The 27,227-nt window shown below is 40.4% G+C and overlaps 2 protein-coding genes across 2 annotated transcripts in view; one reads left to right on the forward strand and one right to left on the reverse strand.

Moving 5' to 3' along the window:
- The window catches only part of aunip (aurora kinase A and ninein interacting protein), a 3,899-nt gene extending 3,241 nt beyond the window's left edge, over positions 1 to 658 (forward strand). The window contains exon 4 of the mRNA XM_074612615.1: positions 1 to 658. This exon is cut by the window's left edge and continues 509 nt beyond it. Within this exon, the coding sequence (XP_074468716.1) occupies positions 1 to 516 (516 nt within the window). The 3' untranslated portion in view covers positions 517 to 658.
- A 226-nt stretch (positions 659 to 884) lies between these two features.
- Positions 885 to 26,712, reverse strand: cap2 (cyclase associated actin cytoskeleton regulatory protein 2). Its single transcript, XM_074612619.1, has 13 exons — positions 26,417 to 26,712; positions 19,198 to 19,325; positions 18,994 to 19,094; positions 16,605 to 16,682; positions 8,910 to 9,053; positions 8,092 to 8,177; positions 7,109 to 7,214; positions 3,636 to 3,819; positions 3,113 to 3,276; positions 2,873 to 2,996; positions 2,702 to 2,784; positions 2,104 to 2,244; positions 885 to 1,965 (listed from the first exon to the last, which is right to left on the reverse strand). The coding sequence occupies exons 2-13, from the start codon at positions 19,313 to 19,315 to the stop codon at positions 1,882 to 1,884; spliced, it is 1,413 nt and encodes a 470-aa protein (XP_074468720.1). The 5' UTR covers positions 19,316 to 19,325; positions 26,417 to 26,712; the 3' UTR covers positions 885 to 1,881.
- Between the last annotated feature and the right edge of the window lie 515 nt (positions 26,713 to 27,227).

The following is a 27,227-nucleotide window of genomic DNA, read 5'->3' on the forward strand; positions in this document are numbered from 1 at the left end:
ACTTCGACTCAAAAATCCGTTAAACACTTTCATTCTTCTCAGATGGATGAGGAGAAAGAAAACAGCATGTTTTTGTCTTCTAAGTCCCCAAGAAAGCGCTCGACTCTCTCTCATATTGAACCGCTTTCAAATCATAAATGGACAGAACCAAAAACTGCATCACCTCGAAAACATATTCCAGTGAGCATGAGGAAAAGGGCTGATAAAGAGGAGAGCCTCGAGTCACAGTTCAAGTGGACAAAACCGAGCAGCTCTCCTCTAAAAAGACTAGCACCGCAGCTGTCCTGCAGAGAGGTTGATGAGGACAGTTTGGCCATGTTGTTCACCCAGGACTCTGAAGGCTTCAGGGTGATAGCGCACAGAGGTCTGCAAGCTAGGAGTCCACTCAAAGATCAGAGTAACATAAGCTCTGGGACGGTGAGAACGAGCGCTCATCCTCCTCTTTTGGAGGAGGATGAGGAAGACAAGATGCTCTTCACTCAAGACTCTCAGGGAAATATGGTGATCAAACACTGAAAGGAGTCTTTGAAACTCTAATCTGGATGTGGATATTTTGATTTCTACTTTTTGAATTATTTAAAAAAATATCTGTTCTCTCCTCCATGCTGCCAGAGCTTGAAATTGTTGTAAACTGAAATATCTTGTTTGTTTCCATAATTACCTAACTGACTTTTAGCTAAAAAATACTGATATTTTTCTGTGACTTTCTTACATTTCTTCATCTGTAACTCTTTTGTATTTTCCTGGATGATTTCCCTGTTGGACTTTGCTTGTGTTTGTGATACCATACACTGTATTATACGCTTGTTTTGATCTCTATGATTCCAAAATGTCTTTCAAGGTGCAGCTCTCTTTTGCAATAACTCTTAACAAGCAAGAACTGATGGGTTTTGATTTTATTTGAAAAATTATACAGAATTACATCAATTTGTTTTCATGTAAATTAAACGTTTTGAAAAGCATTAGTGGTGTACACGATCTTCTCTGTCTTATGCTGGTGCCATGTGCTACATGTTAGTACGAAGTAATATAGAGACTAGGAAGTGTGAAAGCTACTACTGTCAGTTTACAGTCAGGGTACAAATGCAGTGCTTGTAACTTGATTTCTTAATATTCAGAGAAATTAGTAGCCAAGTATTTAGTTGATTATTTTAAGTTGATTTGATGCCTCCTGCAGAACATGTGACATTGTTACATGTGTATGAGCTGATTGATTATACTGTACATTCACTAGCAAGACTGTGACATCTGCCGTTAAAGCAAAGTATAGTGAGCAGTGTTGCATAAACGTCACTAAGTGCAACAGGACTACCATGCACTATACACATGTAAAGAGATATCTAAGATACACTTCATTAGATAGAAAATATACCATATAGTCCTTCCCTTCATTCCATGTTATTTTTGTCTGCTTGGCCACTGAATGTCATATGTGCATGTAATGTAATCTTCAGCCTCTTCTGTAAAAAAAATGTGTAACTACTGTGGTCTATACTGTGCTTCGACTCTCAAACAATGTGGATAGAGTACAGTCATAATGTTGAGATATAATTGCTTATATTTCAACATATTCTTACATAAATGCCTTTATTGCTATGGCACAGAAATGTAAGAAAATGTGAATACATTAGTTTTGTGGGACTTAAACCTGAGACATCCATTTATTCTGTGGGGATGTGTTTTGTAGAGCGGGATAATCAACAGTTTCAAAGTGCTACATAGACATGAAATCACAAATACAGGAACAACGAGCGGACCAAATGTTAATCTGTTACAGAAATCCCTTTTTATATCTCGGACGGAGAGATTATTTTTTTTTTTTAAAAATCAATTGTGATGATGATGATTGGTGTGCTGGTGGTGATGACGATGAAGCATCAATCAGCCTGCGATCTCAGTGGGCTCTGTCACCAGTTTGGAGCCGTCCCAAACGGTCTTGTACTGCTCTGGTACTGGAAACTCCCTCTGTAGAACAACCAAGAAGATAACAGCTGTAAAAGCAGATGTGAAACAAGAACTGCACACATGAAGGATTCACAGAAACACTTGGTTAACATATTCAGACCCTAGCAGAGAGATCCAACTCCTCTCCTTGACACTCACGTATTCGTCATCTTGTGGTACCAGGATGTTCATCTCAGAGCTCTTGGCGCTGACGATGTTACAGTTGAGGGAGTCCTTACTCAGGTAGACCTGGCAGCCCTCCGTCGTGTTGATGGACATGGTGGGAACTCTTCCCAACACCTGTAGAAAAACATCTTGCAATTACTGATGTGTAGCATAGTTTGCACTGATATAAAAAGCAACAAACACAACTGATTCCAATGATGTTTTAACACAGGTTAACATATGAAAATTGATGAATATTAGTTTATGCCAGAGATTCACACAAGAGGGGCAAATTATTCTGTATTCTTTCCTGAGAATTAAAAGTAAAATTAAAAGTATTTAACATAAAAAGGCTGTTGCAATGTACTCATAATTTTGCTATTTTCCCGCTTTTAAAACCAGATTCCAGGAAACAAAGTCTCTGAAACTCAAATCCCACTTTGGTTTTGAAATCTTACCTATTTTTTAAGGGTCCCAAGGTTGGCAAGTATGCCCTTCAGATCTACTGTACTGTATGTACCACATAGATAACTGACTCTAAATCAGTGTGTCTTTTGAAGCCAATATATTCTGTAAATGGTTTTTTTCTCACCTGTATCTGAATTGATTTGGAGTTGATGATCTCCACAATCCCAACTACGTTCTCAAAAACCAAACCCAGCTTCTTGCAGTTGTCTGAAAAGAGATAATACACGTAAAGATAGTCATAATTTGAAATTATGAATGTAAACACACATTTTCAGTCTGTTTTCAGGCCGCTCACCTATGATGATGGAGTTAACTTTGCCCTTAATCTGCAGGGTGGAGTTGTTACAGGCGAAGACGTAGACCACTTGTTTCAGCTCCGTCTCCTCAATCACCAGGTCGTGATTCTGATCAAAGTTCTCCTGCAACCACGAGGGAACAGATTCAGTCAACAATACGTGACTTACCACCATATACAAAATATAGTATCTTCCTTTTTGGAACAAATCCTTAAAGAGAAAGTAAACATTTCACGTACCACCCTCCATTTTTTCCCCTCCAGCTCCAGCAGAGGGGGTCTTTTCTGGACAGCCGCCCTGGGTGAGTTCACAGTCCCCGGGGACTTTGTTTTGGTCGGTGTTGCTTGTGAACGCAGATTGGGGTTCTTATGGGACTTCTTTTCATCGGATACATGCTTCAGACCTACAGATGGAAAATATGAGGAGAAATGATTGATGCACATGCAGGGGTGAAGCAAACACTGAACAGTTCCTCTACATTTTCTGTAAACTGCATCTCTCTACATTATGGTCTAATTGCTATGGAGAACACTGAACCCCATTTAGTTTCATTTATTTAGTCAAAGTTTAAGATATTTAGTCTAAGACATTTTTGAATGGGCCTTAAAAAAACCAACATAATTGTAGAATGTAAACTCCTATTTGTGTGATTAAACCTCCCAAATTCATAGAAATACCCCAGGACATGATCTCTGTGTCATCAACCGTAGCTACAGTATGACCCTGAGCACATGCATATCGTTTAACCTTTCTTCAGCCCACCTTTAGTGATGTCCATGCCCTGGTTGAGCTGGGCAAACAGCGCTGAGTGTTGGGCCTCCGCCTGAGGCTGGGAGTCATCGTCAGTGAAGACCGGAGGTGGGCCGGGAGGAGGAGGTGGAGGAGGTGGAGGTGGACAGGAGGGAGCACTGGGGGGGCCGAAGAGAGAAGGAGGAGCGATGGGGCCCTGGAGGGTGGAGAAAGGCAAATGTTGGATAGGAACATTACATTACGGTGTTTTGAACTTGTAATGAGAGACAACAGTCATGGTCCAAGGTTTTTTTTTATAGTATGTTTCCTGTTTTAGTTTGAAAATCCTCTCGTCTTGTGTCTTGTCTTGTTTTATTTCCTATCTTTGTTTGTAACCAACCTGTGTGATTGTCTGCCTCGCCCTCATGCGCTTCCTCTAGGACCATGACAAAAACAAAGCTGTGCCAGGAGTTTTCTGTTTAACAGCTGCAGTGACTAATTCGTCCAGCAGGGGGAAGTATTGCACAATTAATATTAAAGCTTGGTGGCAGGAATCCATGTTTTTTTCTTTTACCAGTAGACCATGGTGTGTATGTGATTGTGTAGATGGAAAAACACTTCTCATATTTAGTGCCAAGACATACTTTGATGATGGGGAAGCACTTTCATTTCCCCTTAAGCAGCTTTAAGGTTGTTACTGTCTCTATTTGTTAGTACCACATATATATACTCTGTGCCAGCTTGTTCCAGCTCTTTATTGAGGCTATATGATGTTTACACTGAGTGAAATATTCAAACCCACAAATACAGTATATGTCTGCACCAGTTCAACAAATAGAAATATTCTAGATATCTTGTGCATTATTTTATACACATTTCCCCCCGAAAAAACTACCTGACATATTTGGTCTCTTTGGAAACTTTGGGATCTCCGCTAGAATTTAAAATAACGTCCTGTGGCTTTGAAAAATGTTGCTGGCCGAGCATTGTAAGTTTGTAATCAGGCCAATCAGGTAATCAGTGCTCTGGTCATCTCCAGTCCACCTTGACGTGTCTACAATACATAGCAACTTTGCTTTAACTGATGAGCTGCGTACAGTAAAAGTGCAAAGCCATCTATCAACTACTACAGTGAGGAGAAGCAGACACACACACACACATACTCTGAAGACCTCACACAGCTGCCAGAGACAGACGCACGCACCTATCACAGCGGTTCAACTGTCACTTTACGCGCTTCTGGGTCCAGCTGAGACTACTTGACCTTTGACACGAGGCACATGTGTCGTGAATATCATTGCTGAACAATGCTGACCTGTTACACTAAACAACTCAGCGCATACCACTGGATTAAAACCAGCATGTGTGTGTGTGTGTTTATGCATGGCTGTAAAACTGTCTGACTGCTTCTTTGTGTTCATTCCTGCTTGTGTGTTGGTGTGTGTATGGGTGTACAAACATGCTTGTCTGAAGCAGAAGAAAACTTAGTTAGAGGGGATTTCTGTCCTTTTCTTTAGATTTTGAGGGGCGTTTCGTCACAATTAATCGATCAACAAAAAATGATGATGAAATCGATGAATGATTTAAGTTATCGTTCAAGCGGAAATGCCAAATTTCACTGGTTACGGCTTCTAAAATGTGCAGATTTGCTGCTTTTCTTTGTGTTTTGTGACAGTAAACTGAATATTTTAGGGTTTTAGACTGTTGCTTGACTTTACCTTGGGATTTCTGAAGTTGTGATTGCCATTTTCACTGCTTTCAGACATTTTATAGAATAAATAATTAATCGATTAATTGAAAAAATAATTGTCTGACTAATCAATAATGAAAATTATTGTTTGCAGCCCTGCATTAGTGTTAATTTTTTTGTCCAGAATGTACTTAACTGGTCAGAAGCTGCCACAAATTGCCTACAGGAGCACAGAAAGGACAGTTTGAACAATTGTTTAACAACTCAAGTGACACAAATTGTTAAAAATATGGCTTTCAATAAGAAAAATCTTGATTTCAGTCTTGTTTTTTTTATTCATTAGCCTGATCTGAAGAATAGGAACTAATGTGATTGGCAGTATGTATGTGTGTGTGTGTGTGTGTGTGTGTGTGTGTGTGTGTGTGTGTGTGTGTGTGTGTGTGTGTGTAAAGCCACCTCCATATGTCAGCCTGTGCATGTCAGAGTATAAGCGTGTCACTAAACCCCGATCTGAGCAGCAGATGACGGCTGTGTTAAAGGGGGACCAGCCCTGCAGTTTAGGTTACAGCGCAGGCTGTGTGTGTACACAGACTCTTTGTCGGGGTTCTTCTGTGAAGAAAACCTCCATTCAAGTAAACCCTGAGGACCACCTGTTAGTACCACACACTCCCGTCCTTGTACACACACACACTGTGTCCCTCACACACACTTCAGCTCTGTCGTCTAACATCAGGGACAACAGCTGACACACACACACAGCCACTGCAGGCTCTCGAGTTTCTGCATGTAGAAAACACACACATGCATAAACAGCTGTTGAGCATTAGCTTCACCTAAGGTTTTAACCATTTGATGTTAAAGGAACAGTTTTGAGAAATACGCTTATTCACTTTATTTGATCTTATTCTATTTCACTCTTACCATGAGAAGACTGATAACACCCTCATGTGTGTATGGTAAATATGAAGCTACAGCTCGCACTCAGTTATCTTAATTTAGATTAGCATGAAGAATGGAAACAGATAAAATACGCCTGCCACTATTTCAGGAAATCACTGTTCCAGGCCAAGAAATAATCCCGCACATAATCCCTCGTAAAACCTCAATTTGTCGTGTTTAAACTTTTTGTACAAATTAAATAAATGAGATGACAATGTGTTTTGACCATAGACTGTATATAAGAAGTGGACAAAGTCACCGTGACGTCACCCGTTGGTTTGTGTGAAGGAGAAATACCACCGGTCCTTCCTTCCTGCAGCTGTCACACACTGTATCGCGGGACAAAAGGATTATTTTATCTCATTTTAAAAGCAAATAAGCGTATTTCCCAAACTGTTAAACTGCTCCTTTAAGAGGGAAATTGCACCACAGCTTTCCCTGAGTGAATAAAGCTGAGAAACCCTTCTAGCTAACAAGAAAAAAAAAGGTCAAGTGTGTAGAAGGATTTGGTTTCGGGCCATCATAATCTCTGGGATCTAGTGAGCGTGAGTGAAGAGGAGTCCCAGAGCAGACATCCATAAACAGAAGTGTGTGTGGGAGTGACCGAGGTTTTGGGAGCTCTATGGAGAACCACGGGGTGCAGCTACTGGAGAGAAGCTCATTCATTCATTCATGCTCTCTGCAGTGGTTTATGTAACCGGCTGCTCCATAACTAAAAATGGAAGTATTCACAAAAAGCAGGAGTTAATTTAAGCCCTGATATAAAAATATCAAGGCATGTGAATGGAAACTAAATGAAAACACAGCTAAGATAATAAACAAACTGTTACAGGAGTGATCTATTGTTTTTTTTAGAGGAGAAGTATGTTGTACTCACACTCTTGCTCCACACCAGTCCTGTGGTGTGGTGCTGTTTGATGAAGGACTGCATCTCGGTCCAGATTGACAGGTAGGAACGCACCCAGTCTACATGACGTCTGTCGCTGTCGGAGAAAAGGGGAGGTTGGTGAGAGGAGGGGAGACAAAGATATGATGGTCAGATGAAAACGGAGAGAAGGATGGGGTAAGCAGTGACGTAGGAAGGAACAAAGGGAGGAAGTCGATGCAAAAGAAGGTGATGTGAGGATAGACTGGAGCAGAAGATCATGAACAATGTCAAGAAAGGAAATTATGTAAAATGAAGAATTTTATTGATGAACTTTCTGGGACAGAAGTTGTCTATTGTAGTCGTAAAAAGTTAATCCAACGTGTCTTTCTGGAACATTGCATATTGTGTTATTAAGTAAACAAAACATCACACAATGAAGCAGATATGAAAGGCAACAAAAGAAGTCTAGTTCTTCTTGAAGTGAGTGTGCAGGTGTTACGTTTTTCTTTGTTACTACTTTTTGAATAGCCTTGCCCCTCCGTAATGTGAGTGTTATTACACGCCTTCAATTAATCCATCACATCAAGTCTGCACTATTTTTTGTCACAGTGAGATTATTGCTATGAGGCAATGTACTGCAAACTGTTAAAACCACTCTAGTCTTAAACTGAATTATCGCTTAAAGATATTGCAACACTCAAAAATGAATGCAAACTTGAAGAGAACCTATTACGCTTATTATCAGGTGCATACTTGTATTTTGGGTTTCTACTAGAACATGTCTACTCTGATTGGTCAGCTGCCCCCCTCTGTTCTGATTGGTCATCCGAACCAAACTCTTCAGACTCCGCCACAGCTCCGCTCTAACTAGCTTTGTTTGAGGGCATGCCATACTAGCCGCTAGGCAGGTATGGCAAGAATCATGCACACTTGTTGTGTTGAGAAGAACTAGTAGAGGAACTATTAGATATACTATATTGAAGGGTACTTACGTTTCCTTGTAGTCCTTCAGCACTCTGTTGGTGTAGAAGGTGGCAGCATCATTCATCTCCTTCACATACGGACCCGGCTTCTGATTCTGAGAGACACGAAAGTTCATTAGGAAACATTTATCTCACAGTGAGCATGGTAGAAGCACTGTGAGGTCAAAACTGTCTTATACAGCAGATTTGTCCTCATTTGAAAGTAAAAAGCAGAAGAGCTCATAGTGACATAGAGGGATGTTTGATAAGACTTGTGTGGAAAAGTGCCGTCCTGACAGCAACGAACACTGACCAGAGTCCAGACCAGAGGCTTTTCTTTAAGTATTCAAGTGGAAAAGCTTTGGTCTTAATCTAAATGATATTCATCCCTAAACTCAGACAAAGAGATTTTGTTCTGACGGGAAACAGAGACTGAGGAGATAGAGGGATAAATACTGTATCTAAAGCATGGTAGATTGTGTTTATTCATACTTATCTCTCTGTATGCAACATTATTATAGTTTTTATGTATTTAATTTAAGTTTGCACTTTGGATTTGTTTTCTCATAATTAGTATTTTTCAGAAGTGGTTACTTTTACTTTTTCATCCAACTTAGATTGAGTTTAATTGATTAGATTTGATGATTTTTACATGTGCATGCCAAATGTTCATGTACTATTAGTGTATCTGTACTTTTTCAAAGCATTTTTGAGTGTTTTATCCATTTATGTACATGTGGTTGTGTACTTTTTAATGTTTTTAATGATACGCATCTTCTTGTGTGTGTTTGCCTGTATACATTTGTGTGTTTGCATGCATGAGAGTGTGTAATTGTACTCTTCCTTACCACAGCCACCCATCCTAGAGCGGGGATGCTCTCGCTGACGGCTGACAGGTGGTTGAAGAGGCTGCAGCCGCGGTTTCGTTCACGGAAGCTTTGGATCTCCTGGATGTGATCCGAAATGGGCTTCAGCAGGTCGTCCAGCTCCGTCTGCAGAAGAAGGAAAAGGAATAGGATGGCAGAAGGATGCAGGAGAAAATTAATAAATGAGAGGAAGATGAAAGATTAAAGAGCTAGGGAGCATGGTAGGATATTGGGACTCGTAAACAACTTATTACATTCAAATCAAATCACAAAAAGCCGCGAGAGCTTGACAACCACAGAGGATTAACATCTTTAGCAAAACATGACAGCCTCTTTCTTCTTCAACATATTTCAGATACTTTTGATTTTTACAACCCCAGCGTTGTTCCCTCACCCACCCATACCAGCCTGCTCTCTGTTCCAGTCAGTAATTCCTAAACTAGGCTACAAGACAGTAACTCATTTTATTAGCCAGAGCTTTTTTTCCATTGGATCTTCCAGATCTCAGCTATAGCTCGTCTCCCAGCCCTCAGCTCCCCTCCCCGTCGAAACGTTCCTACAAACATTCCTCGGTTCATGGGGAGATCCCTCTGGCCTTGTAAGGCATACCGCTCCTCCAGTGTTTACAGTTTACCTATCATGCACCCGCACACACATAGATTCAGGAACACAGTGTTTCATTTTGCTGCTACAGCTTTCCTTGTTCTGATCTGCATCGAACCGGCTGCTATGTGAAACATTTACTGTTAATGAGCTGTGACTAAAGTGTTCCTCTATTCAGATGAGAAGTTGCAGATCACTGCTCTGTTTATGAAGTAGCTGATTGATTACATGCATGCCAGAGTGAGTTTTCTTTGATAATATCAGTTTATACGGAAGTAAATTAGGGTAAAAAGTATTGTAGTTGTGCATCACCATATATGAATGTATGAAAACATTTTCTATGAATACAGTCAAGAATGCATAAATGTGTTCTGAACAAATACATTTAAATGTTTTCAGTTACAAAACAGATTTTCAGCCAATGGGGATGCTCCGATTAGCAGCGTTTTCAAATGTCTCCGTTTTAGGGGTTCGAAAACGTCAGATTAGTGTGGACGCTAGGTATAAACACAGCAAAAAGATATGCGTTTTAAAACGAAAACATATTAGTGTGGATGTAATCTAAGTTAGCTAGCTAACACGATGGTAACATTAGCAGAGAATGCTGGCAATTTTACCATCTAACCACTAAATGATTAACTTATTTTCATTCACATAACCTTCTCGTTATTAGCTTACGTTAGGGAAATAAATCTTTTTTTTATCTCCACATAGAAAACGTTGGGATCGTTAACCCAACTCATCTTGAGATAGCGATAGCGGTCTCGGTTCTCCACAATGTCAAGTTTGGTTGCAGCCACAGACTCACAGCACAGAAGGCTCGCCCCCCTGGCTCCGTGATTGGATAGTCAAATGACGTGTTAATCTGAGCATCCCCATTGGCTATCCAGGAGGAAACGTCAAAATAGGGTCAAAAATACTTGTACACGAAGATTCGATTCGAAGCTGTGAACTTGAGATTCACACAGAGTTATGTGAGAACTTTTTGCAGCCCCAAACACATAGAGGTATAACTGCAAACCTTTTTTTGTAGCTGTAGACTTATTTGTAACTGACACCCTTTGTTTGATTAAGTATCTCTAGCTGTATAGTGTATAGTTTATTCTATGGCCCACATTTCATTTGTGTGTGTAAGTGAGTGTTCATGAACATATCTGTTTTTATTTGTGGTGTATTTTTCGTATAATGTACAACGTAACGTAAATGTAGGTGTGAGGCTGTGTTGTATATGAAAATACATCTCCTCTGCTTGCGTGCAAAGGAGCAATAAAAACAGAAGTAGACATTCTTCTTTTTCCCAACTACTTCTTCCCCCAATGAAATGCACATGATCTCTATAAACTGAGACAGACGCTCCTTTCTCTGCTCCTCCGGCTGCTTTTATTCTCATTAAATCCAGTTAATATTTGTGTGAGAGCAGCTTTGAAACAACATATCTCCCCTGTCCAAAACAGATACCATATATACTGGGTTTGCTTAGTAGTATGGATGATAAGGATTATTTGAGGCAACATGGATTTGAGTGTAAATCATGAACCACAAAAAACATATTAGGGGATTGTCCATCACCTTCCTCCCTAGTTATTTAGTGTATTCTTTTTATCTATAATATGTTAAAAAAAATCAGGAAAATGTCCAACCAACAACCCAAAAATATTCCGTTTACTATTATACACAACAAAGAAAAGCATTAAATCTGCACATTTGAGAAGCTGAAATCAGCAAATATGGCATTTTTGCTTGAAAAAAAATGACTGAAGCCACTAATCGATTATCAAAATAGCTGTAGATTCAACTAATATATTAGTCAACTGATCATTTTGCTCTAGTATTTATGTGCTGTCTGTCCCTTTCTACATCACACAACAACAACAACAACGTCATCACGTCTCCCAGTGAAAGTATGACTTGTATTCAGTGAGTCAGAGCACTGGTCAGTGTGGACTTCCCCTCACTCAATCCTGCTGCACAGTGAGAAGAGAGACAAATAGATTAGCTGTATTCCCAAGTGCACTGTAACCTGAAAATGTTCTAGCAATTTTACATGCTGGCATCAAGTCACAACAGGAGTCAATTTTCCATGTAAGACCCTTCAGCGATTTGCCAGCTCAGGCCAAGCTATGATTTCTATAAATCTTTTATCAAAGCTTTTGTGGGAACAAAAACAGCTACATCCCGAAGCACAGATAAATCTACATTGGTCTTACATAAAGCATCTCTCAGAAGGTCCATGTGCTGGTTGGTATAGCTAACATTTGGAGCCATGCTAGCTGTTTCCCCCCGGCTTCTGGTCTTAATGCTAAGCTAAGCTAATCGTGTGATTGTTGCACAAAGACTGGAGAACCTAATTTTGATCAAACACTTCATATGATATCCAGAGCATTAATATAGCATCAAACTGCTATTTGTAAAGATATAGTGGAGTAATGTCTACCTGAGTAGAGAATGAAGTCCCTCCGTGTGTGTTGTAATCAGAGCTTTTCTGTGCTTTGTTGACATAGCCGGGCATGTATTTCAGTGCATGTTAGTGCATGTGAGTGTGCTCCACTGGCTCGCTCACAGCCGCCGCTCAGCACTGCATGCATACTGCAGTTACAGCTGATAACGCCGTCCCGACTGACGGTGCTGACAGAGCTAAACACTGTTAGCTCTGTCAGCACTGTTGACGTTGTTTGCAATTTTAGCACCGTTAGCTGTGAGCTGCTGGCTCAGCCGTCGCCATGTTGAGAGCCGTGTGGAGGCAATAGGTATCTTCTGAATTTCGTATTGAGCACCTTTAAAGTCATAGCATTATGAAATATGAATGCTCGCTGATGCATTTGAACTACACAGTCGATGATAATCTCTGAACTAAGCTGAACAAAATGACTTGAATCAGCAAAGTGAGTCATAATTTCCACTGCTTCTCAATATAAAACAAAAATGCATTTTTCTAAATGCAAATGAAAATATGACCACATGGATAAGAAGTCAACTGAGGCAGAGATACAGACAGAAAGAGAATGAGCCGACAAAAGGCTCAAAAACGTCGGCTCACATTATTTGATGGGCAGTGTGTTACAACAGCACAGCGTCTGAACCTTGACTTCCTATACAAGCAGTGGATCAAATGTGGAGAGTGGATGGCGACAATGGAGAACAACTGTAACTGTGGAAGTCTACAGTGTGTCTGAGCTGCCAGACACACACTCACGAACATGAAGCTAACAGGCCAATTTGAGGTCAAATGAGAGAGAGGCTTACTTTCTTTCTCTCTGTCTAACTTTCTCACTTTCACACACACACACACACACACTCTCTTTCACACACACTGACAACAGGCTCAAATATAGAACATGCCCATAAAAAGTCAGAGAGCACAACAGGGGCTGCGCTGCAGAGAAAGGCCAGAAGTCTGTAATGTGTGTGTGTGTGTGTGTGTGTGTGTGTGTGTGTGTGTGTGTGTGTGTGTGTGTGTGTGTGTGTGTGTGGAGAGAGAGAGAGAGGGGTACTGGTCAGAGTCACACACACTTTTCCTCCTCTGCCTGATCTGTATTGAGGACGACAGATATAGACATGAATGAGTGAGGCCGACAGATGTTTGTGTTTGTTTGTGAAGGTTTTTCAGGACAGGGTTTGTACTGGTGGTGGTTGGTGTGTGTGCGGGAATTCAGTGTGTGAGTGTGTGTGTGTGCGTGTGTGTGTGTGTGTGTGTGCATTGAAGGGTTTTGGGTCATGTTGACTGTGAACAGAGAACAGAGATGTCCCAACCTTGTCAAGCTACAGCAGCCTCAGCTTGACAATGAGTTTTCTCACAGAGAGTTTCTATGACCTAGCTTTTAAGAAAATCTGAAACATGAAACTGGGGTTTTACATCCTTATTCTGAGCTAAAATGTTATCTACGACTGTATTAGTGAGTAAAATTGGTTAAGATAACACATTGGTTATTTTGTTAGCATTCAACAACTTCAGCTCTCATGGGGCTTTGACAGTGCTACTGGGACTAGTGCCTAATAAACATGAATGCCTCACGTCAGCCAATGTTTTCCTCAAATCTAATTTAGCCTAAATTTAAAGGATATAGTGCTAAATTGTCAATGCACATTATTTTTAACCCTCACACGACCATCTTGAGTTGTCCGATTATATGAACGCTCTCAAGTCGTAAACATGGAAGTCTTCGCCATCGCTACCTTCCATCGCATATGACATGAACACGGCATGAAACTGCTAAGAATGCTATCAAATTGATGATGATGATGAGATTCTCAAATTTGACGATACAGTACAGTCGTATTACCAGATACTAGAGCTGTTTTAAGTCTTTTGGGGCAAGTTTTCAAGCGAACCAGTCACGCTACACGTTTTTCAGCTTGAATTACTGAAAAACCTGAAAATTGATAATTCAAATCACATCATGACATCTAAATATTTTGCAAAAAAAAGGAAAAGTGTGTAGGTTCTGGCGGTATCTAGCGGTGAGGTTGAGATTGCAACTAACTGAAACCTCTCCAGTGTGCCAAGCGTGTAGGAGAACTAAACACAAATGGCCCTATCTAGAGCCAGTTGTCATAAGAGTAGCGTAGGTCATTTGGAACGGAGTGTGTGTGTACGTGGGAAGTGAGCGGTGAAGCAAGAGAGAGAGAGCAGTGGCGACTGGAGCGAGTAACGTTATTGACTCTGGCCCAAGCCGTTCTGGGCTACTGTAGAAACATGGCGGTGCAACATGACGGACTCCGTGGAGGGGACCTGCTCCCTATGTAGATATGACGGGCTCATGCTGAGGTAACGAAAACACAATGATTCTTAGTTACAGGTGATTATACACTAAAGAAAACATACTTATTAATATTATATTCCATTTCTGCCAATAAACCCCATCTAATTCTAGTTCCAGGACTTAACAAGGTAAATTTGCGAAAAGGACTTGAATGTTTTTGCTTTTTAAGTCTCAGGTCAAGTTTTTAGGGAGTCAAGTCTCACAGAAGTCAGGTCCAAGTTAAATCTAAAGTCCTCACTTCTGTGACTTGAGTTCAAGTCTCATATCTCAAGTCCTCAGCTCTAGTAGATGCCAATTTAGTTTAGAAAATTGACAGAAAACCCTGCTATGTGAGATGAAAGAAGCGCTCTATAACAATTATATACTTGGAAAGGGGACAAGACTTGATTAATCATCTCTTTTCCATGTCTTGTTTTGGGTTTATTTGGCCAACAGTGATGCAGTATTTCATCTCCTCTTCCCTATTATCTCTCTCCACCCCTCTCTTGGGTCTGTCCCTCTCTGTAAAAGCCTCACTCTTTCCTTGTTTGCATTTCTGACAATCACTGAACGCTCTTTTCACCGCCTCTTAACCAATGACCTGACAGATAGGGAGTAATCACTTCCTGGTGGGCTCTACGGACCCAGTAACACACACACACTCACACACACACAACACAAACAGAAGGCCAATGGGATGATATCATATCAGCTCTCTCACACACACACACTCACACTCTCACACAGCTTTCTCTCCCACCCCCCTTTCTCTATACGTGAACATGTTGGGAATGTGTTGTATTAGCGTTTTCTTAGTCAAAGAGCAGCATAATCCCTCTGTGAACAGCCCGGCCTGCTGGGGAACACAGGAGGGGAGGACACTGACTGACACACAGCACTGAGCACACAGTTCATTTCTATGTTAAATGTTAAACGTTTGATGCAATTTGTAACTGTATGTCATGGGAGATGCACTGTGCATCACCTGCTGCAGTAAACTGAAAGGTTGTGTTGCTGTGAGCAGAAACACAAACAGCAGCAGCCAATCATATTGATGGTATCAAGTCACATGACACTATTTTTTCCACCACTTTCAGTTGGGTTCTAATAAAACCAACAAAGAGCAAACTGTTAACGGCAATAATGGCAGTGGGACAACAAGTGATGTTACCTTAACTGTTAATGAGAATGATGGTTGGCACGAATGATTTCTGTTGCTAATAATAAAACTATTATGTAAACTGTTGTTTGCCATGCAGTAAAAGTGGTTTTGATTTATCGGTAAAGCTCCTCAAGCCTTATAGTTTTACAGTGTAACACAGGCCTCAGTTTTAAGGGGAAAGTGTCAGGGATAACTGGTATATTGGGATATTTTCTAGTTTATGATTTTTAATCATTGTATTTACTATGAAATATGTAATCAAACATCTAGCCAAACTTTCTGATATAAACCTGGCAGAATTAAAGCGGTTTCACACCAAAAAATTTGCACGGAAATTTACAAAAACTGATTTCCCACTTCCACTGATTTTGTGGAACATTCATGTGGGGGAAAAATATTCAGACGGAAAGGTTTGACCAATGAAATCCTTTATTCCAACTGATGGCTGTCATTCTGCATTATAATTAGCCATGTGCTTCTGTTTGTTACACAGAGAGTGTGTATTTTCGGAACAATGGTCGTTTGTTTTCAGGATAACGAAACGTCAGAGAAATGGACTTATTTTCGGATCAATGGGACATTTTTCTGACTATTGGTATTTCGGAATAACGTTGGGCTGTCCCCTTCTCAACACCCAATACGACGACTACCTTAACAACCAAATAAAGGACAACATATGGCTTGAGACCGCCCAGCAGCTGGGATACGATGAAGACGGTAATGAACCTGATATGCACTTGCTAACGTTATGAGTTGGTCACAGAACGGGGCTTGCCAGCTAACACTAGCATTACATTTAGGGTCTGATTAGTTTATGTATTGTGTAGTTAACATAAGCCCCTTAGACATTCTCTGTCTGGATAGGTTTTTGTTGTGTGGAGTGGACACGGCACTAGTGAGGAGGAAACTCTTTGTGAAAATGGAACATGGCAAAGTGGATAATTCACACCGGACCCGGTGTCCATAGTTGTCCTGCGGAAAATTCGCAGGACTACTATGCAACTACTAGAGTAGCTGAGTTGAGTGCACGTTCACAAAACCTCTGTGTGATTGGTGCTGGCTACCAAAGAATCAATAAAATTGCAGTGCAACACACTGGAGTCACAGCTCCCTGTAATTCAACAGCAACCACACACAGCTGTCCCACCATCAGTAGGTTTCAGTGTGTTGTACCTGTGAAGGTTCCTGGTGTGTAGCAGCCATCTTGAGGAAAGTTCTCTGAGTCTGCAGGGCGTAGTTCACCATCTCCGCCTGTCGATCATAAACAACCAATGTCAGATAGGTTAGGATTATAATACATGGTAACAAGCAGCAAGTTGCTATATTGTGTATACTGGATATAGACAATGTTACAGTGTAATGAAAAAAAGGTTTGAAAGACAGTCTTTCATTCTCTTTTGTTTACGCTTTTTGTTTTCTCACGCATAGGCAGGCAATCTGTCTGTCTTAGACAAAAAAGAGAAATTATAGTAAAATGCACATACACACACACACACACACACACACACACACACACACACACACAGAGTTTGGGCTAGTCCCAGCCAGCTGTGTCCTGTGTGTGTTTGAGACCTCCAGTCGCGGGCCAAGGGAACCACCAGGGAGGCTTTGTCCATAAAAGGAGCTCTGCAAACTTAAAGAAACTACCTCTGGCTCTCGCTCACATTCTCCCCCTCCTTCTCACTCGGTTCAGTGATGGGACGCAGAGATAGAGATCTTCTTTCAAGGTACAGAGGAAGAAATACAAGCATTTTTACATTTCGCTGTGATTTCTCTCTGCCTGCCTTTACTCTCCTATTCTGGATCTATTCAAAGGACATTACACAGCTATTATTGCCAACTGGCTTATCACAAAACACACTTACAGTCCTAGTGGGAGTACAGGTCATTACCAAATAGGAAGAGGTGCTCCACTAGCGGTTTGATGAATTAAAGTAAGGTCGGAGTTCAATCATACTCCCATCCTTGGCTTTGCAGAGGACAGGAAATCTTGGACCATGGACCTCCCATGCACAAACATCACTATCCTTCAGCTATCCACATTTCTACTGTAAGTGGGATTGTTTATAAATCTACGTCAAATCAAACAAAGGTTGGCACAGACAGACTGCACTAGTTGCTCCACTTGTATCCATCTGTGCTCCGTTAAGAGAGGAGCTCGGCTCGTTCCTTTGAACCATCCACATTCATACTGAAGTACAAAACACATGTACAGTAGTAGTAGCAGTAGCAGTAGTAGTAGTAGTAGTAGTAGTGGTAGTAGTAGTAGTAGTAGTAGTAGTCATTTAATGATCAAAACATTTCAAACTGAGGATTTCTCAAAATTGGTGGCAACATTTGGACTTACATTTGGAGTTAAATAGGTACTCCAGCCATTAGTATTACTCTTTCCCCAAGTTGGGGGACTTTTAGAGGACAGATCTTCTTTTTTTTAATTGATACAGTAGTACTCCTTATGAAGAGTAAACTGTAAAATTGGTAGAGAGTCTCTTTAAAAGATGATTAATAGTTGCTTTTGCCAACAGTAAATGGACAAATCTGTAGTGATTGTTAGAACAGAAGCTGTGGTAACATCTGTCCTTCTCACAGATGCTGCAGAACATGCATGAGTGTGAGCATGGGCAGGTGTCTGTCTCATTTATCATCGTCATCCAACACTTGTGTAATAGTGAGACTATATGCTACTAAATATGTGGGGTGTATCAAGGGTGTAGGTTCAGTTTCAGAAGTGGGTACATATAATACATATTTCAGAAGTATATACTGTAAATGCTGTTTCCTCCATTAATGTACATTTACTTATCAATATAGAAAATAACAAACTATCATGACACTGGTTAGGAAATTGGTTTAAATTATAATTTCTAAGACGATTAATGAACGTTCAAGCTCAATAAATAAGGTTGTATTTCCATCTTTACTATAAAGAGTGTTGTCCTCCAAAATGTCATCACTTCATCATTTTATCCTATTAGACATTTGTATGAAATTGTTATAATTAGCATATGAATTCTTGAGGTATGGCCAAAAACATGTTTTGTGAGGTCACAGTGACCTTGACTATTGACCTTTGACCACCAAAATCTGATCAGTTCATCCTTCAGTACAAGTGGACATTTGTGCCAAATTTGAAAAAAGTTGATCAAGGTTTTCCTGAGACATCACAAAACTGGGACGGACGTCAGGTCACAGTGACCTTTGACCACCAAAAGCTCATCAATTCATTCTTGATTTCAAGTGGATGTTTGTGCCGAATTTGAAGAAATTCCCTCAAGGTGTTCCTGAGATATCGCATTCACTAGAATGGGATGGGCGTGAGGTCCCATTGACCTTGACCTTTGACCACCAAATGTTACCAGGTCATCCTTGAGTTCTAGTGGATGTTTGTGCCAATTTTGAAGAAATTCCATCAAGGTGTTCCTGAGATATCGGGTTCACAAGAATGGACCAGACAGACGGACGGAAAACCCGAAAACATAATAATAAGAACAGATTGAATGATTCTTTTGGTGTCGAGAATCTTTTTCAGCCCTGAGTAGTGCCTCAATCAAACACAACTTACATGTTTCTCCACCTCACGTCCTATGGCTCGGCTGCAGTTCAGGTACTCTGACACTGGACCTCTCAGTAGGACCTCAAAGGCCTCCACACACTGAGACAAACCTGGAGACAAGGGGAGAAAGCTTTCACTTCACTGTACCCAGTGCCTGTTTAACTTGCTGCTCCGTCTCCCAAACCTCTGAGTATTATTGGAGCACAGACTTGCCTCCATCGAAGCCGTTGACACAGTCCCCGTTGGCCAAGCCGCTGGACGCCTGCATCGTCACGGACAACTTCTCCAGGCGAGTCACAGCTCGTTCCATCCGCTCCATTAAACCTTCCATGGCGACAAACCTAGAAACAAAAGAATGGTTTCTTAACTGTGACATTTCTAATCGTATAGTTTTGTGATACAGTACGTTGTTTCAACTTATTGGAAAATGTTTTTTTCCCCACCTCTCAACAGGGAGGTGAGAGATCAGCACTGAGGATCACTATTGAGGACAGGATCACTATTCAACTTTCCCACGCTGCTGCTCTGTTTTCACAAAGCTGGCACATGTCATTACAGGGTGAAACTAAATGTAGCCGATGCAGCGGGGTTTATATGAACACTGACTCTGTTTGAGCTGTCTGGCCCTCTGCCACAGTCACAACCTCTGCCATGAACACATGAACGTATCACACAATTAGATTAAGGAGGGACAGAGACTGGAGCCAGGCTGAGAGGAAAGACAGAGAATTGAATGCAGTGGAAAAAAGTAAAGAACACCTGGGAAAATACCTGATGAAATATACAGTATCTTGAAATAGAAACAATAGGAAGACATATTTTTTGTTTCGGTCAAAGTAAAAAAAATAAATGAAATATATAATCTCATATACAGACAGAAAATACAACCAAAAAAATTGTGAAATAATCCAATAAACATTTAGAAAAGAGTTTATTGCATGGAATTTTAATTTAATTCCAGTTTTTAATCACATAACTGTCTCTGTCCTGTTTGTCTTGATTAACAAACTTTCTGATGAAAAGTGGCATCATGGAATAAAACCAATTAGCAGAACGAATATAAATCATTTCAATAAATTATGTGTGAAAAGGAGGATGGAAAAATATGTCCTAATAATGAGCTCAATGGAGGAATTGGAATGGATAATGTCTTATTTATTCAACGTTAACTGTCAACGTTAACGCGATAATAACGCGTTAACGCAAAATCAGTACAGTTTTAAAGCTAGAGTGAAGATCCTGGCATTATACAAGACTAGAAAACCTAAGGAACGACATGATGGTATAAACCATGTCATAGTAGCTTGTCAGGAAGGAGGCTACATTTTTTTTGTGACGAATGTGAATGAAAAGTGTGTTTGTCTCATGTGTGGTGCGAGTGTTTCAGTCGGTAAAAGATGTAACGGTTAACTTGCTAACGTTGAGCGCCACTTCGCCAAAGTCTAAGACTCGCCAAAGACTTTTTCAGTCCCAATACCGATAGCGATACCTGGGCTTTGGGTATCAGCCAATAACAAGCACTGATCCGATACCAAGTACCGATCCGATACCAGGGTTTAACTATTAAAAGACAACAGTCTCTGTTTACCAAACTGACAAAGAACGCCAACAAAGAGGCTTCATTTAGTGGCGCACATCCTAACGAAACACAAAAAGCCCTTTGACTATAGTGGGATTGTAATAGAGGTGATGAAATGTTATTAAAGGACCATAAAAGTTAGACAGAAATTATGTCTGCTATTGGCGATGTACAACTTTGTGCTATGAGTAGCTCTCGGCTCTTTCATTTTGTCAAATTAGCTCTCAGAGGAAAAATGGTTGGAGACCCCTTGATAAAGACTGTACACAAACTCAGCTGAAATGTGCAGCCAGTATTGTCTTAGAGGTTAGCTCGCTGCTATGAGGTGAACAAACCTCCAGCTGTAACCGAACGCCACTGGAACACGCCACAGACCATATTGTATCTCCTTCTTTAACACTGACCAGTCATATGCCTCACCATGAGGCAATGCAGGCAATTAGTCAACAGAGTGGAATTCAATCCAGCGACCCGCGGCATGTTTACGCACACTATTGCTAGGTAACGCACACTTCCTAATCTGACACCTGCTGCCTTCATGTGCGACACACAGTCCAATGGTGTGAGTTATAATCTGTTTTATTTGCTTTACAAAATGATCTATAAAAAACACCAGGACGCTCTGTGGATCACATTAATATGGCAGCTAGACTGGATTGTTTTCCCTGTCTGTAATCTTTTTAAATGAGGTCTTGTAATTATGTGCTGTGAGCAGCAAACATGTCCTGATGGGCGTCATCGAGTCATCTCTCAGCGGAGCCAGATGCCTGACGCAGGACTCAGCTGCTATTTCTGCTCTCTGGGTCACAACGGCTCTGAAACCTGGAGAGCTCAGTGAAGGCCGATCATGTGCAACAAGTCAGATATGGAGCAACGAATGTCAAATCTGCTCCAAGACATTTGCTCGGATCGAGTGGGATCAAGTTTATTTCTTGAGTTTGTGCAGGGATAAGCTTATTTCTATCAATTTGTTAGCACTCGCATTTTTGGTAGCACTTTCTTTTAGGCCTTCTATACAACATTTATAGTTTGTCTTATAGTCAACAAAACATTTTCTGGGCGCCTGGGTTAGCTCAGTTGGTAGTGCGGGCGTCCATGTATCAAGGCTTGGTCCTGACCGCGGCGGCCCGGGTTCGAATCAGGCCTGTGGCCCTTTCCGCATCCACTCTCTCTCTCCCCCCTTTCAAGACTCTATCCACTGTCCTCAATAAAAATGGAAAAATGCCCCCCCCAAAAAAAAATAACAAAACATTTTCTGGTAACACATATACAAAACCAAAAGAGAAGAAACATCTGTCATCATAACATTGTATATACATCTACATAATGTCAGGTAACGTGTTTATCAGGCCTGCAACAAACGACTATTTTCATTGTCAATTAATCTTTCGATTATCATTTTCTTGATTAATCGATTAGTTGTTTGGTTTTTAAAATGTCAGTAAATGGTGAAATATGTCGATCAGTGTTTCCCAAAGCCCAAGATGACATCCTCAAATGTCTTGTTTTGTGCACAACTCAAAGATATTCAGTTTACTGTCACAGAGGAGGAAAGAAACCAGAAATTATTCATATTTAAGAAGCTGGAATCAGAGAATTTTTACCTTTTTTTCTTAAAACAATACTCAAACTGATTAATCAATTATCAAAATAGTTGGCGATTAATTTAATAGTTGAAAACTAATCGATTAATCGTTGCAGCTCTAGAGTTTATGTGCACAATTTCAAGTAAATTGTGCTTTGAATAGCAGAAGAAAGAAGTCAAAAGGTTATCGTGATGATTTCTTTCATCTCTCATCTGGATTGTCACTTCATTCATGGTTAATAAATAATTTAATAATACTTTATAGATCAGTTATAAGCATTAATAAAAACAATTTTTCAGTTGCCAGATTTTGAAAAGTCTTTTCTGGCTTATGCTTATTCTTCTCAAGCATGACACAACAAGAGGACTGCTCCAACAGACTGTTTGACCTCTTACATCAGGGTGTCTGAACCAAAATACATCTTAAATTGTAAACACTGCATACTTGATTGATTGTTGTAAGAACTATTTATTAACAACTCATGAACATATAGCAGGTGAAGTATTAACTTTTGCTGTTGGCCAGTTAGAAAGTGAGAAACCTGTGAGTCTTTATTAATGACTTAGTAGCACTTATAAACCCTTTACAATAAAGGCAGCCTTATTAGAAAGCGGTACTCCGTGGTAGTTTCGGCTCAGATAAATCTGTATTCTTAAACTTTTTGAAACTATAATTTTATTAGAGCTGAAACATTTAATCAATCGACTGATTAGTTGATCATCAGGAAAGTAATCTGTAATAATCAATGAATCTTTTGTTATTATCAAAGCAAAAGTGACAACATTTGATGGTTCCAGCTTCTCAAACTGTGAGGATTTTCAACCTTTCCTTGTTTTAGATTATAAATAAACAGCATATCTTCAGATTTGTGGCATTATTGATTGGTGATGTCCATAGACTGTATGAAATATGAACGCACAGCAGAGCAGACAGCTAGCAGTTAGCGACCCATACGTCACCCAACTGTAACTCAAAGCGGCATCGCCCTCAATTATGCCTTAATATAATTTAAAAGGGTGAGTTATATAAACGTTCAGCCCCCGTACAATTGTCATGACCGATATAAGCTATAGAGACTAAAACAGTTTTTTGTACCAGGCTGTAAACATGTTTATTTCTGCTGTAAAGTTGGGCATTTTAACATGCACCGGAGGTTGCCGCTCGGTGATGTCACAGGGTCCTGGAGTACACCTATACATCACTGCAGCAAGGTGGAGATCGTGATGGGCAGTTTTCATTTTCTGACGTATTATATTTAATAAATGAAAACAATCATCGTTGCAGCTCTAAATTTTAAACATTAAATAGACAACAAAGAATCAACTACTGTATTTGCTCGAGTCCAACACACTTCACTTAATCACTGTCCCACTCAATAATAATGAGTTTAAAAACCATGAGACAGAAACAGCCAGCGTCTGCACTGATTGTATTGTCAACCAGCCAAATTCTCCATGGCAATGCAAAGACATGGCCAATGATGCTCTTTTAGTTTCACTTAATTAATTCAGCCCATCATAGAAAATGAATGGGAAACAGCCAGAGTGGGTTCGATGCATTTGTGGTACAAAGACTGTACAACACCAGACAAACAAAAAAATGTTCAGCTGTTGTATTAAGTAGACATTAGTAGACTTTATCCCCAAGTAAATGAACACACTCCTCCCTCTGTTCCTGCAGACAGGTGGGCAACAGCGTCTGCCATGTAAAGACCCCAACCAACAGCTGAGAAAGCACACATGTTCCTACAGTGGAAAGATATTACTGACTTCACCCTGACCTGCATGTGTCTCCCGAACCCTCTGGCCTGGTATCTGATCTTTGGGGCTATATTGGGCCACAGCCTGCTGCAATGGGCCTACTGTAAGATATTCTAGGTCTCAAGGTTGCACTGTACAAGTAAACTTTCGTAAATTCAACAAATAATTGTTTTATCAGTATAAGTGTTGTCAAAAATATCGAAGTATCAATCGATACATACAGTATCAATACTCATTTTTTCCGCAGTATCAATATGGGTAATAGCTGTGCTTTCTGCGCTCCTGTCCGACAGTGAGTTGACACACACACACACACACTGCTATCTTTTAATAAAAATAAAAAAATTGATGCCTTCAGTGATTTGTCAGTTTTTCCCTGTGGTATCAAAAATGGTATTGAATATCAATATTTTTCAACTTATTGTATCGAAGTTAGAAATTTCAGTCGTGGCAGTAATCGGTATAGTGTTTATGCTACAGCTGTTCATACAGCCACTAAAACAGGAAGCTGCGATATCATCAGTATGAGCTGTCAGTGAAAGTCTTGGTATTTGTATCCACTTACAAAAACTGCTGAGGCATCTTGGTTTTTATTGCTGATTTAAATGTAGCTGAAAGCAGGCATCATAATTTAATTTAACTGAAATAAAACTGAGTTTTACTTAAAGCTAAAGTAACTCTGTCTGTATAGATGACCTACTGAATATACTGTGGGTAATAGAAAAGCTATTAAATCAATATAATATGGGCCTAAAGATCAAGATAGTCAACAAAACAATCCTCAAGGTCCATTTAGTAGCTGGTCTGGATATTTCAATCATACCACATAGCCTTCATCAGCAGATGGGTTTATTTTCATTTCAGTTATTTTTTTCTGAGCACTTACGGACTTCCTGTCCATGTTGAATTAAAAGTTGAGTTAAAAAGTCAAAGTTGAGTTTAAGTATTGTTTAACTCAACCTTTTTTTTAGCCAACATGGAGGAAATGCTTCAAACGCTACTAAATGGACCTTGAGCATGGATGTATAAAGAGAACTGGATACAGCATTGTAGGCGAGCTCCCATCCATTCCTATGAGAGTTGCTCAGTGGCGAATGAAGCCAAAGTGGCTTGACTGCCGAGAGATAAAGTACCCCGATCATCCGGCGATCTTCCGCATCCATTGGGCCCGTAGAACAGACGTAGTAGCGTTTCCTTTAACGCCGCCTCCCAGCCCTCGCTCCAGCCTCAGACTGGGTCTCATTCACATGAACGGAGGAAGGGAAATAACTCTGGATTCTGCTATTAGCACCTTTTTTTCAACTTTTAAGACCTAATGATTTAAATAAAGGCTATTCAAGTGTTTGCACTGAGAAGTTGATTTACCTCAAAAAATATCCGCTGAGTCACAGACGTCTCTTTCCAAATGTAAGTCTATGGGGAAAAGTCATTTGGGGCCCAATGGCATCACGTGACGGACACAGAAGTTGTTGTACCTCCGTTTGGCCGCAACGAAAACCTGCTTCCCAGCCCGGCGCTCTTCCTGGGAGCTTGACCTTGAGCTGAGATAGCCCTTTTTCACAGCTGCCATTTGACATATCATAGCAGGGTAAACACAGGTTTAATTGATATAATTAATTATGGTTCCATTCTAGTTAGTCAGTCGCAGCCATTCAAGTGAGCCAACATGCACAATACCAGCCCACCTAAATGGAACAGGGTTATGACTTTATTGTCGCTATATTACGACTTTATTCTCGTGAAGTTATGACATTATTCTCGTAATGTTACGACTTTTTTTACTTAAAGTTATGACTTTATTCTCGTTATATTACGACTTTTTTTCTAGTAAAGTCATGACTTTATTCTTGTAATATTACAACTTTTTTTCTTGCAAAGTTATGACTTTATACTCGCAATATTACGATTTTTTTTCTAGTAAAGTTATGACTTTATTCTCGTAATATTACGGCTTTTTTCTAGTAAAGTTACGACTTTTTCTCATAAAGTTATGACTTTATTCTTGTAATATTACGACTTTTTTCTAGTAAAGTTACGACTTTTTCTGGTAAAGTTATGACTTTATTCTCGCTATATTACGACTTTTATTTAGTAAAGTTATCACTTTCTATAATGTATAATCTATGATTTTGAAACTCATATTGGCAGATTACAGGTGCTCATCACTGCATGCATTGTAGGCACTCTCAGGCCAAACATGACGCATCATAATAAAACATGACATGGCACACTGTTGGTTGGCATGGTGACAGGACTTTCACTGCATCCTCAAAATCTGATGCTTCACGTCTCAACATCACCGTTACTCCAAACGACACACGAGAAGTAGTTCAAAATCAACACAGTGTGCTCTTCTACACTGCGTGCTAAATATAAGACAGCATGGCGGAGTGAGGAGCAGGTGAAGATGACTTTGTTTGGACATTTCTGCGCAGTCAGACGCCCCATTATCCCTTTTACAATGAACTAAACTTGACACTCAGCTCGTCAGTATAGAGATAACTTACCTATCACCTCTGGCCCGCAGTAGATTCTTGCTGTTCTTTAGCTGGGACTGTGAATATCCCGGTTTCGTGTCTGTGTTGCTGCGGTTCCTCTCCAGCCTCCCTGCTCCGTTACCGTCACTCAGCTGCGCACAGCACCGGGACTCTTCCGGGATGTCCTAATTAAGCAACACGGTTGAACCTGAGAGCCACACGGCGAGCAGAGAGAGAACCGGAGGACCGTGACTCAGAGCCGCAGTATCTCCTCTCCTCTGGGGCTGGACGAGCGTTTACCTCGCAGGCAACAACATGGCAGCCTCAGACAGACAGACTGCTAAAAATAGACGAGTTGTTGACGCTGTGCTGAAGTCTGCAGGTCTCCAGGTCCTGGAGGGACTCGACCTGGAACTGGACCTGAACCTTCAGGGAAGACATCTTCATCTCCCTCTGAACATGATAACTGCAGTATTATATCATCTGCTGATATTGGTCCAGAGTAGGCTAGCTGTTACATCGTGGATGCTGAGAGAGGTTGGGTCTAGGTTAGGGGTTAGCAACCTTTACTATAATAAAAAAAGCAAAAAAAGAAAAGAAAAATCTGTCTGGAGCCGCAAAACATTTGAGCATTGTGATGAAGGTAACACAGTTTACAGTCTAAGTTAATAGTATATAAGTCTAATGCAGCGAGGGCTGAAGAGCAAATGTACTACGGAGTATTAGGGCCACATTGAGGGAAAAAATCTGAGATTTACAGAATAAAGTTGTAATATTATGAGAATAAAGTCGTAACATTACGAGAAAAAAGTCGTAATATTACGAGAACGAGAGGGCCATA

This window comes from Sebastes fasciatus, chromosome 17 (assembly GCF_043250625.1).
Source record: "Sebastes fasciatus isolate fSebFas1 chromosome 17, fSebFas1.pri, whole genome shotgun sequence".
Classification (NCBI taxonomy): Eukaryota; Metazoa; Chordata; class Actinopteri; order Perciformes; family Sebastidae; genus Sebastes; species Sebastes fasciatus.